The sequence below is a fragment of the Mirounga leonina genome, unplaced genomic scaffold, assembly GCF_011800145.1.
Source record: "Mirounga leonina isolate KUSES-001 unplaced genomic scaffold, KU_Mleo_1.0 Mir_129, whole genome shotgun sequence".
Taxonomy (NCBI): domain Eukaryota; kingdom Metazoa; phylum Chordata; class Mammalia; order Carnivora; family Phocidae; genus Mirounga; species Mirounga leonina.
The window spans coordinates 9,978,117-9,990,925 of record NW_023270323.1 but is presented as its reverse complement, the minus strand read 5'-3'; the positions used below and the strand labels follow the sequence as shown (position 1 = coordinate 9,990,925).

The window sequence follows — 12,809 nt, the reverse complement described above, 5'->3', positions numbered from 1 at the left end:
TAAATAAGGATGGATCTATGCACACGGGAACACAAAACTCAGCTGTTGTGATGTGTGATAACAGCAACAGAGAGGAGTATGCAAGCGTCATTTCAGAAACAACCCAGAGAGGAGGAAGTAGTGATGGGGAGCGGGCACCAGGGGGGCTCCCATGTGCTGGTCATGTCCCGTTTCTGCCCCTAGGTCGGTAGCTGCACCAGCATGTTCCTTTTACGATAATTCACTGGACTACACTTTCCCCTACATTACCCTCTAATAAAAAAAGAAGTTAAGAAATTCTTTCCTAGTTCCGATAAAGGTTAGAATGAAGAGAAAATCTGTGAATAAGAGATGTCTATGTAGGAGCGAAGACGTCTGTATGGGGGCAGTTGTGACAGTTATGGTATCACAGATCCAAGTGTTCGGAGCCGGGAAGGATCTTGGTAGTTCCCGGGTCCTGGCGTGGCCCATTCTTTCTGAAGCAGCCCTGGAGATGCTGACGCAGCCGGGCGCACTGTGCATTTGAGCCAAGTGCCCCGGGAGGTTGTGACGCCCATCCAGACCACAGACCCCTGAATGCTCCAGCACAGCTAAGCACCCTCCACACCTCGTCTGAGGCCGGCAAACCTCCTGCGGTGTTCTGAGTCCACAACAGAGAAATCTAAGTTCTAATAACCTTAAAAGGCCCAGCAAAGCTTCTTCTCTCAGAATGGCTTTTTTTACCCTATGAATCACACTGGGTTTTTCCAACACAGTTTAGATTTCGTACTTCCACCACTGCATCTGTATATTTGTTGTTATTATTTACTAAATAATGGCAGATCATAGATTCAGATGATACTGGAGCTGGAAGCAACGAACCCTCTATTCCTTTTAAAGATGAGGAAACTGGTATCAGAGGTGTTCAGAACTTGTCACAAGTTCCTAGAATTCAATTATTTTTTAGGTCCATAAATTAAACTAGATGCCTCCCCCATGGTTACTGTATGACTAGATGAACCAATACGCAGTTCATAAGAGCACTAGTTTATGACTTGGATTCTTTCATGTGTAATTCAGTTCACCACGGTTTCTGTGAATGTCTTTGCTGAAAATAATTCTTGCTGAACAGTATGATGCCAAAAGAAAAGACAACAAAAACACTTCGGAATATTTAAAATAAATCAAGATGCTCCATTTTTAATGTGTGGATCAATCATGTAAATTAAAGAGGAATTTAAGAATATTTTTTAAGAAATAACAATTTTAGGTAGGCAATTGTAAGGAAGATAACAATCATACATGCCAAGGCTACGTGATTCTTCCACAAGCCCCACTGGGAGAGATCGATGCCCTGGTTTAGCAAAAATTCTTCGCCAGTACATCTGAAATTCAACAGAAAAAGAATATGACTTCATTCTTAGCATCTGTCAAATTTTACTCATTTAAATTCACTCCTCCCATAGGTTACCAAGGCTTAAATAACTATGCCTTCATGTACAACAGACAATGAGTGCTTACGAATCCATTAGATACTATGCTAAGCAATCTGCGTGTAACAGTTTAGTTAATCCCTAAAACAGCCCAATGGCGGTTAGTACATACATTTAAAAGATGAAGAGGCTAAGGTTGTAAGGAACTTGTCCAAGTCCACAGACTCACACTGTGAACCAAACTGCTAGTCTCTGCAAATTCATTTGTTTCCAGATCTCTGCTGCTCTCTTTAAAGGGCAAAAACATTTATCAAGTAATTTTGCCCTCACTCCTGATGGGGAAAACCTCACTTTTAACAGATGACATCAAAGGCCCTTACCGAGATGATCAAAGCTCTTTCTAGAACTCATCACCCACAAATCAGCCATACAAACGAACACAGGCTAAGAATTTTGAAACTGGGAAAAGAGGTGAGCAAGGCCTTCCTGGCACCGTCGCGTTCCATCAGCTGTTGCACCAAGGCCGGTCTGAGCACTGCAGATGCTCTGCAACATGCCATCACCAGCAGGCCCACTTAATCAGGTGGAAGCCTCAGCGGCAGCCGAAGCACAACAAGGGTGCAGGAGCCCTGCCACCGTTTAGAAAAGCACCTGGCACTAAGAACACCTGACACAGCCTTAATTATTACCCGTTATCCCATCTTTGTGCAACTCTTGAAATCTAGCAGTCCACCCCAAAAGGTGTTAAGCCCAGACAAAAAAGAGAGGGAGTGGGCAGGATAAAGAAAACTCTTTATAGAGGTTTTCTAGAAATACTACAAAACAGCACTCTGTCCTGTTACTAAGAATTATTTCATGAAGGTTCATGAGATTTGGATACCAGCATTCTCTTTTCTTTCACTAGTTAATGTATCAGAATCAAACCGTTAACAACAATCATCAATAAGTAAAGTGTTACTCAATTTTTGAAACAATATCCTGATTTTATGAAAATGTGCATTTCTGTTTTATTGACATTACGCAATAAATGGGACTTGTTTCTCAGCTGACTGAAATGTGTTTCTTTCTTTAGAGGGTACATGCTTTAATAAGGATATTCCAAGTCATTTTAAAAGAAAAAAAAGCCGTGTAGACTTCGATTTCATAATGTATCCCATTTAAGTGCCGGAGGAAGAGGTACGTGCCACAAATGTGCCCGGGAAATATTCCCTCTGTTCCGCTCTAGCTGCCTTTCAGTCTCTTGCTCCTGGCCGTGGCGTGGGCTTACAGGAAGCCTTAAGTTCATGGATCCATACACTTCCCATAACCCATACAATTCCAATATCCTAAGGCTTCGCTAAAATATCAAAGCAGCTCATTTCAAACTCAAATGTTCTGAAAATAAAAGCTAAAGCCCACAATCAAAACAGTGTTTTAAAAGGCCCCAAATGAACAACATATCAGAAACATTTCCCCAACTTAAATATAACTTTGACCAGAGTAGAATGTCAAGGAGATGTGCACTGGGTACAACAGCTCAGAGAAGTCGGTGAAAGGACCCACACCAGCCACGCGGCCCAGTGGCCTCGCTACCTGACACCACAAGAGTAAGCAAATCCATTCTGACACTGAGTACAAACTCACATCGCATAGCTACAGGTATTATTCGCTGTTACATTGACTCCTGGGCAGAAGTTTTGTCCCAAAAACTCATTATGCTGCAAAGCCTGTAACACAAGGGGGGATGAGACAAGGTAAATGATTTTATTTATTTTTTTTAAGATTTTATTTATTTATTTGACAGAGAGAGAGTGAGAGAGGGAACACAAGCAGGGGGAGTGGGAGAGGGAGAAGCAGGCTTCCCGCAGAGCAGGGAGCCCGATGCAGGGCTTGATCCCAGGACCCTGGGATCATGACCTGAGCCGAAGGCAGGTGCTTAACAGACTGAGCCACCCAGGCGCCCGGTAAATGATTTTAAATTTCAAAAAGTCTCCAAAGAATGATCATGTCCTCCTAGTTTAATCTTTACTGCTATTCCTAAAAGCAAACCAAGCTTCACATTTATGGTCTCGGTCACACCAGAGCAACTAAAATTCTGCTCCCTGGCAATTGAGCGGCCTATGTTGGGATTCTGGCTTCTAAAACAAAGGACGTAAAGTATTTGGCAAAGAGGGGAGACCTCTGCTTATCTTACCTGTAACTTCTCCCTTCTTCTCTCCCTAATTTTATAACCCCACAAACAGTGTAATTAAAATCATACAGCGGTACTCAATGACTATTGTCAATTTACAGGTAAGAATCTTTTATATTGTTCTTGTTTCTTTTCATCAGAACCAGTGCTAATTCTTGGGAGTTATAAACCCAATCATACTATATTAAGACACAGTTTTCTTTGGAGTTGATGAACTTTCTAAAGCCAACACAGTAGCTGTATTATATGTTCTTTTTCTTCTAATTTTAATATATAAAATATGTACTCTAGGCTCCCATCCTCTATTTTCGTATGGAACTGAAATGCAACTACATGTTTTTATATCCATTAGGCAATCTTTCTCCTTCATGAGGCGTTCTCTCTCCACTCCTCACCTCCCTCAGGCAGCAGGGTGACTGGGGAAACCTCAGGTGATGATCAAGGTGAAACTCTTCTTCATCACTCTGAAAATGAAACCCCTGGGAGACTTTCACAGTTCGTGGCTGGGGCCATGAGGTTGTTAGGCTTTATTCTGGTTGGTTCTAGCTTGGGAACAATGAAGCAGTCACAAGGACATGTGAGGAAAACTTACCGCATAGCCATATCGAGGAATGCTTAAGTACTGAAGCCAGGAGAGCCAAGGCCCAACAGTTCTGAGATTTACCAACAGCCCTGAAAATATCTACAAAAAGCAAATGCCAAGAATCAGACCTGGTGAAGGGATTTCATGGAGAATTACAGAGAATAATTTCTGAGTCCCCGATAACCTTTACAAACGTTTCTTCTAAGACTTCTCCACTCTGCATACGTATGCCTCTCTAGAGCTGAGGCTGTTTATGGTTCTAAAGGAATGACAATATATCTAATAATACCTATGTCATTTAATTGGAAGACCCTTCATTGTCAAGGATTTTACTTTTGGTAACTGCCCACAATGAAAGGTCAATAAAGGACTGACTGTTCTAATGATACAACCATTATATGTTCACACCAGTAAACATACCAGAACAGATCCTGAACATCTCATGCCCCTGTCTATTGCCCTAACACAGTAAGATTTGTTATTTACAAGGGCTTGCGCTCTGCATGACTCCAGAAATAATCTGGGGTTCAGGATGCATGCTAAAATAACCCAAATCCTGGAACTGATATACAGAATAACACGGGGAAGTACTACATAAAATATGGTGAATACCTTCATTTAAAGCTACCAAAGAGCAGTCTTACAGTGAAGATCCCGGGGCAGATTACTCCAGCAACAGATGGCTACGTGAGAAGAGGCTCATCTAAAACTTCTAACTGGAAGGAGGTATGCTGGGATAGACATAACAATGACAATGTTGCTGGAGTGACTACATACTTTTGAACTTGACTTAACCAGGTGCTAAACAGAGGACACACAGCATCTCTGAGTAAAATATGGTTTTATGACCAGTTATAAAGGATCTATATACAAACTTTTAAATAATAATAAGGTGAAACATCTAATATATCACACAAATATAACTACTTTTATAAATCGATGACACATTATTTATTGGATAACATGATAGAAAATATATGCAAGGTTTATCACTCTTAATAATGTTTAGATTGATAGATGTCAGACTCAGAAATGGAAGACTGGGGGCGCCGGGGTGGCTCAGTCGTTAAGCGTCTGCCTTGGGCTCAGGTCATGATCCCAGGGTCCTGGAATCGAGCCCCACATCGGGCTCCCTGCTCTGCGGGAAGCCTGCTTCTCCCTCTCCCACTCCCTCTGCTTGTGTTCCCTCTCTCGCTGTATCTCTCTCTGTCAAATAAATAAAAATCTTAAAAAAAAAAAAAAAGAAAGAAATGGAAGACTTAAACTTTGGCAAAAAGTTGTGCTAATTATGCTCCTTTTCAAGACATCTTAGCAGAAAGAACACGTGTATTAAGTAAACAGGCTAAACGTTCCTGTTCACTTGATGTAGTTAAGGAGCAAGGTGGTAACTAGCTGATTCACCTACTGATTCATCTATGTACAGGTAAAATTAAGGGACATGTAAGGTTAGGCTTCAGTAACCATTAAAAAAAAAAAGGTAAGCAGAAATACATTGGTATAGGAGAATGTCAGGAACCCAGAAAGGAGGAGACGGAGTACTGTGTGAGTTTTGGAACTTTTTAAAACACCCCTTTTCAAAATATAGGAGGGACCCAGGATAGACTACCCACACTGCAAACTGTTCTATTTCTCATGGAGCTTAGCCTATTCCCTTGGGGAGGAGTAGATCCAACCAAACCATTAAGTTACTGCTTAAATAAGTCAATGGTTCTCTAACACTAGCACAGAAGTTGGGTAATTAACCTGTCATTTTTATGAAGGAATCTTATAATCAAAACTTTTCTGGGTTTTGTGGGGTTTTTTTTTAGAAGTTTTTGTTTAAATTCCAATTAGTTAACATACACTCTAATATTAGTTTCAGGTGTACAATTTAGTGATTCAACACTTCCATACAATAGCTGGTGCTCATCACAAGTGCTCTCCTTCATCCCCATCACCTATTTAACCCAACCCCCTAACCACCTCTCCTCTGGCAACTATCAGTTTGCTCTCTATAGTTAAGTCTGTTTCTTGGTTTGCCTCTCTCTTTTTGCCCCTATGATCATTTGTTTTGTTTCTTAAGTTACACATAGGAGTGAAATCATATGGTATTTTTCTTTCTCTGACTTATTTCGCTTAGCCTAAAACTGTCTAGCTCCATCCACATCACTGCAAATAGCAAGATTTCATTCTTTCTGATGGCTGAGTAATATTCCATTCTGTATATATACATCTTTTTTTTTTTTTTTAAGATTTTATTTATTTATTTGACAGAGAGACACAGCGAGAGAGGGAACACAAGCAGGGGGAGTGGGAGAGGGAAAAGCAGGCCTCCCACCGAGCAGGGAGCCCGATGCGGGACTCGATCCCAGGACCCTGGGATCATGACCTGAGCCGAAGGCAGATGCTTAACGACTGAGCCACCCAGGCGCCCCCTTTTTTTTTTTTTTAAGATTTTATTTATTTATTTGAGAGAGAGAGAGAATGAGAGAGCACATGAGAGGGGGGAGGGTCAGAGGGAGAAGCAGGCTCCCCGCCGAGCAGGGAGCCCGATGTGGGACTCGATCCCGGGACTCCAGGATCATGACCTGAGCCAGAGGCAGTCGCTTAACCAACTGAGCCACCCAGGCGCCCTACCACATCTTTTTTATCCATTCATCGGTCAATTGACATTTGAGCGCTTTCCATAATTTGGCTATTGTTGATAATGCTGCTATAAACACAGGGGTGCATGTATCCCTTCGAATCAGTATTTTCTCCCCTCTGGGTAAATACCTAGTAGTGCAATTACTGGATGGTTATTGTTCTTGGTGCAACTGTAAATGGGATTGATTCCTTGATTTCTCTTTCTGCTGCTTCATTATTGGTGTATAAAAATGCAACAGATTTCTACACATTGACTTTGCATCCTGTGACTTTAATGAATTCATGTGTCAGTTCTAGCAGTTTTTGGGTGGAGTGTTTTGAGTTTGCTATAGAGTATCATGTCATCTGCAAATAGTAAAAGTTTTACTTCTTCTTTACCGATTAGATGCCTTTTATTTATTTTTGTTGTCTTGGTTGCTGAGGCTAGGACTTCCAGTACTATGTTAAATAACAGTGGTGAGTGTGGTGAGTGTGGACATCTTGGTCTTGTTCCTGACCACAGAGAAAAAGCTCTGTTTTTCTCCACTGAGGATGATATTGGCTGTGGGTTTATTGTATATGGCCTTTATGATATTGAGGTATGTTCCCTCTATCTCTACTTTGTTGAGGTTTTTTATCAAGAAGCGATGCTGTACTTTGTCAAATGCTTTTTCTGCATCAACTGAGAGGATCGTATAGATCTTATCCTGGCCTTTATTAATGTGGTGAATCATGTTGACTGATGTGCAAATACTGAACCAAACTTGCAGCTCAGGAATAAATCCCATGTGATCGTGATGAATGATTCTTTTAATGCACTGTTGGATTCGGTATGCGAATATTGTACTGAGCATTTCTGCAACCATGTTCATCAGGGATATTGGCCTATAGTTCTCTTTTTCAGTGCAGTCTTTGTCTGGTTTTGGAATCAGGGTGATGCTGGCCTTGTAGAATAAGTTTGGAAGTTTTCCCTCCATTTCTATTTTTTGGAATAGTTTGAGAAGAATAAGTACTAACTCTTCTTTAAATGTTTGGTAGCATTCCCCTGTGAAGTCATCTGGCCCTCGACTTTTATTTGTTGGGAGATTTTTGATTACTGATTCAATTTCTTTACTGGTTATCGGTCTGTTCAAGTTTTCTATTTCTTCCTGTTTCAGTTTTGGTAGTTTTTATGTTTCTAGGAATTTGTCCATTCTTCCAGACTGTCCAATTTGTTGGCATATAATTTTTCATAATATTCTCTTATAATTGTTTGTATTTCTGTGGTGTTGCCTGTTATTTCTCCTCTCTCATTTGTGATTTTATTTATTTGGATCCTTTCTCTTTTCTTTTTGATAAGTCTGGCTATGGGTTTATCAATTTTATAATTTTTTCAAAGAACCAGCTCCTGATTTCATTGATTTATTCTATTGGGATTTTTTTTTAAGTTTCTATATCATTTATTTCTGCTCTAATCTTTAATATTTCCTTCCTTCTGCTTGCTTTAGGCTTTATTTGTTGTTCTTTTTCTAGCTCCTTTAGGTACAAGGTTAGGTTGTTTATTTGAGATTTTTCTTCCTTCTTGAGGTAGGCCTGTATTGCTATATACTTCCCTCTTGGGACTGTTTTTGCTGCACCCCATAGGTTTTGGACCATTGTGTTTTCATTTTCATTTATTTCATGTATTTTTTGAATTTATTGATTTCCTGTTGACCCATTCATTGTTTAGTAGAATGCTGTTTAACCTCCACGTATTTGTGGTCTTTCCAAATCTTTTCTTGTGGTTGACTTCAAGTTTCACAGTGTTGTGGTCAGAAAATATGTATGGTATGATCTCAACCTTTTTGTACTTATTGAGACTGATTTGTAACCTAGTATGTGACCTATTCTGGAGAAGTCCCATGTTCACTTGAAAAGACTATTCTGTTGCTTTAGGATGAAATGTTCTGAATATATCTGTTGAGTCCATCTGGTCGAGTGTGTCATTCAAAGCCATTGTTTCCTTGTTGATTTTCTGATTAGATGGATCTGTCCACCGCTTCAAGTAGGGTGTTAAAGTCCCCTACTATTATTGAATTATTATCAATGAATTCCTTTATGTCTGTTATTGTTTTATATATTTGGATGCTCCCATATTGGGGGCATAAATATTTACAATTGTTAGATCTTCTTGTTGTACTGTCCCCTTTATTATGATATAGTGCCCTTCTTCGTCTCTTGTTACAGTCTTTGGTTTAAAGTCTAGTTTGGCTAGTTCCAGTTTATCAAGGTTTCACTATATGTCACCAAGAAGCATCTTTTAAAAACTCATCTGTAACAAAACGTTAACTGAAAAGTTATAGCAATTGTATTAGAACAGTAGCCAAAAATGCTGGGTAATGTCAAGAAAAATCTGTACGTGCTCTAAGCTGTACCTCAATACATGGTCTCCTTAAAGAAGAGAATCCCATTTACAGAGTCCTGAGAGCAGGTTTCAGGAAACAGGTACGTTTGTGGGAAGGAATAAGGGGAAACAATTACTTCTCAGAGAAGCACAATTCCTACTCACCATCATAAACACAAAGGAGATGGTCATGAGAAGTGTTGCTATGGATACCACACTCTGGCCTGCTGCTATGGCCAGTGCCATAGAACTGGCTGAATAAGCCACCATCATAAGGGTGAACATCATGATGAAGAAGGCCTCCACAACTGGTTTCAAGCCTTAGTTGGGAAGAAAAGAGGGGTTGAATCCAACTGCTGCGGTAACTGTGTATTTGGGACCGCTTACTGTGCAAAGCACGTAATATTTTGAGACACTAATACCAGAATGAGGAAAATTCATCCTCTGTCCAGCCACCTTGGGTCACCAATTTCATTACCAGTTCCCCCATGTTGCTGTATAAAGTTATCATAAAGTGTCTTTTTTATACTTGAGGCATAAGCACATTTCTGTATAACATCTCTGCTCCTTTATTTGTAATTATTAACAATTTCTGAGTGCCCGAGATGGAGAGCTCCAGGCCACACAACTGGCCCCCCATCCCGTCGCCTTTTCTTCTAAGAAGGAAACTTGTCAGTAGCATATTTGTTTTACCCAAATATCACCACATGACTGTTTGCTATAACTGCATTGAGTAAATAAGCTGGGAAGAAGATTACATGACCTCTCAGTGGTTTCAGTATCCCCGGGGGAACATCTCCACAGTCCAAGTCCCCCAAGACAAAGCACCATATAATTTTGGGATTGAGGGTGGGGTTAAATAAGCTTCATAAAACTACAAACCGTAATGGACTCATATTATGCGTCACACAATCTGAAGATTTTGGAACAGCCATAAGACCACCAGTCAAGAGTCGGAGGATCTAGGTTCTACACCTAATTCTTTATGACACACCTCTTATATATAACATGGAAGTTTAAACTCAATCAGTTGATGTTCCTCTATAGTGCTTTACTTATATATTTTTTTAATTAAAATATATATTTCTAATGTGTGTGTGTGTTTATGTGTATCAGTAAAATATATGGAAATTCTGATACAATGAGCCTGGGGTAAAGCCTAAACACAATGCAGAAATAAATCTAACTACACCTATCAAACAAGTATTTGTATTAAAGCAGGAAGCCCTGAAAGTCACTGTCTTTCACTATGTTTACATATAAACACACAGACACACACATGAATAAAAATATAAATAGGTAGGGGCGCCTGGGTGGCTCAGTCGTTAAGTGTCTGCCTTCAGCTCAGGTCACAATCCGGGGGTCCTGGGATCGAGCCCCGCATCGGGCTCCCTGCTCTGAGGGGAGCCTGCTTCTCCCTCTCCCACTCCCCCTGCTTGTGTTCCCTCTCTCGCTGTGCCTCTCTCTGTCAAATAAATAAAAAATAAAATCTTTGGAAAAAAAAAACACAAACAAACATAAATAGGTAGTAACTATCTCAGCTCCTCCAGCAGAGTCTCAAATAGTTTCGTGAATTCTTTTCATGTTTATAAATGACACACAGCATCTTTCAGTAAAATACAGTTTTATAAATAGTTTTAAGTTAGTTTGGGACAAGTCTTGACAAAAATGTCCTCAAAGAACAGTTATTTCATTGCACACACAATGGATAGATGTCTCCTTCTCTCACTGGCTTGGTTTAGAGTCTGAGAACCAAAACTAAGCTGGTAAAAAGAAACTGGCTTACCCTCATATCCAAGACTAAAGACACAAACCTTTTGTCATATTGCTTACCTAACAAGAAGTATATTATACAAGTAAATATAATACTTGGTAATATCCTCATGGGTAGTAAATCAGATAACAGTTTTCCAAAGAAATAAGATGACACTCTGTAGTATCCACTGATATATTCATGTCTAAAAAAGAAAAAAATTGTCCTACATTAGTTTAGGAAGGCAAAGACCAGATTGGGCTGCTTGCTTACCTACAGACTTCGCCGCCACCAGGGGTCTAATGACTACAGCTTCTCATATCCTTGAGGCAAACCCCCGCCACCATCCTGTCAGCATCAGGCACCATCTTGGGTGTGAGCCTTCCCTGTGATGTCAGGCCCACACGAGTCTGTGCAATACCCCTCTTCTCGTTATAGAACTCCCACTAGATGCCATCTATTCTGCCCCCTGAGCACCCACTCCCAGTGGGCAGATCTGCATCTCCTCCCTCTCTTCCAACACTGGCTCTCCTTGGAGAACAGCACTCCAGTAGCTGAGCTCAGTTATGGTAGAGGCTTTACTTTCTCCCCACTTCTGATTATGAAGAAGGTGGCTCTGCTATCCTCCGAGCTTCCTAATGCACCTTGGATCACTTCTTCCACTCTCATGATAAAAAAGAAAATGGCACTTCTTCCTTCAACAATCATACCTTTCAACTTTCAACCATACATCCCTGTCAGCCATCAAATCCTGTTTCCTTCCCTCTCCAGTTCTAGACCCCTTCCTCTTCCTGACATCTTCCTCCTGTAATTCCAAACTCCTCCACCAATATCTTTCTTTCCCTCTTGAATGATTCCTTTCCTCAGCATGTAAATACGGGCAAATCTCATCCAACTTTGAAAAACACAAGAAACAAAATAGCCCCTACTTTATTTTAAGGCTGCCCTTTTTGGTTCCTTCCATTCCCCTCCCATTCAGGGTTAAGCTGGGTCCACATTCTTTGTCAACTTGACCTCCACACCTTATATTTACTGCTCAACCCACCACCTTCTCTCTACCAAGCCTCTCTAACTTTTCCTGTAAGGGCCATCATGACTTCTCATTTGCTAAAAACAAAAGATCCCTTTTAGCCCCTTTATCGCTTGCTTTTTCTGCAGCATTTGGGTTTGCTGGCTCTGCCCTATTCTTGAACTCCTTTTTCCCTTGGTATCAAGCCCCAGGTGCTCATGATTGTCCTTCCAGCCTCTGGCTGCTTTTTCTCAATTAACATCGGCAATCCCCAGGAACCAAGCTGTGGCCCAATACTGGATATGACCAGTTTGACCAACAGCCCCTGATATCGGATAGCCCCCTTCCTGGAACAGAGACCTACTCACATAAAGAGCTTCTTCTCGACCACAAAGAGCTCCACAGCTGAAACACTGCTGAAACACTGGTTGGTCGTCAGGAAGAAGAGCACCCCTGATCTGCAATGAGAGAAAGCGGGGGGAAAGCACTGCAGTCGATTAAACATTCTTAAATCAAATTTCTAACTGCAAAACTCTCTCCTCAAACGATACCTTATAACATGAAATAGAAACTGTTCTGGTTAAAACAGAGGGAAGTATGTGCCCCACCAGCTTTCTCCCCACCATCTCTGTGTATCCACAGTGGTACCCCTGGGACTCCACAGAGCACAGTTTGGAAGTCAAGGTCCTGGGTTGCTATGGATCGAACTGTGTCCTCCCCAAATTCCAATGTTGAAGCCCGAACCTTCAATGTGATGATATTTAGAGACAGTGTATTTGGGAGATAATTAGATTTAGATGAGGTCATGAGGATAGAGCCCTCACAATGGGATCAGTGCCCTTAAAAGGAAAGGGAGAGACATCAGAGTGAAGAACAAGAAGGAAGAAAGAAAAGAAAGAAAGAAAGAAAGAAAGAAAGAAAGAAAGAAAGAAAGAAA

The 12,809-nt window shown here is 40.8% G+C and overlaps 1 protein-coding gene across 6 annotated transcripts in view; it reads right to left on the bottom strand.

Annotated features, from left to right (window-relative positions):
* Positions 1-1,129: 1,129 nt before the first annotated feature.
* The window catches only part of ABCG2 (ATP binding cassette subfamily G member 2 (Junior blood group)), a 144,070-nt gene continuing 132,390 nt past the window's right edge, over positions 1,130-12,809 (bottom strand). For 5 of the 6 annotated variants that reach the window (XM_035004538.1, XM_035004544.1, XM_035004540.1 and 2 more), the window contains 6 exons: positions 12,241-12,330; positions 10,944-11,068; positions 9,276-9,430; positions 4,154-4,243; positions 3,015-3,097; positions 1,136-1,343 (listed from right to left, as the gene is read on the bottom strand). In XM_035004538.1, coding sequence (XP_034860429.1) covers positions 1,196-1,343; positions 3,015-3,097; positions 4,154-4,243; positions 9,276-9,430; positions 10,944-11,068; positions 12,241-12,330 — 691 coding nt within the window. In that variant the 3' untranslated portion in view covers positions 1,136-1,195. Of the gene's footprint in view, positions 1,344-3,014; positions 3,098-4,153; positions 4,244-9,275; positions 9,431-10,943; positions 11,069-12,240; positions 12,331-12,809 lie in introns of all 6 variants that reach the window. The other variant, XM_035004539.1, reaches the window with a different exon arrangement.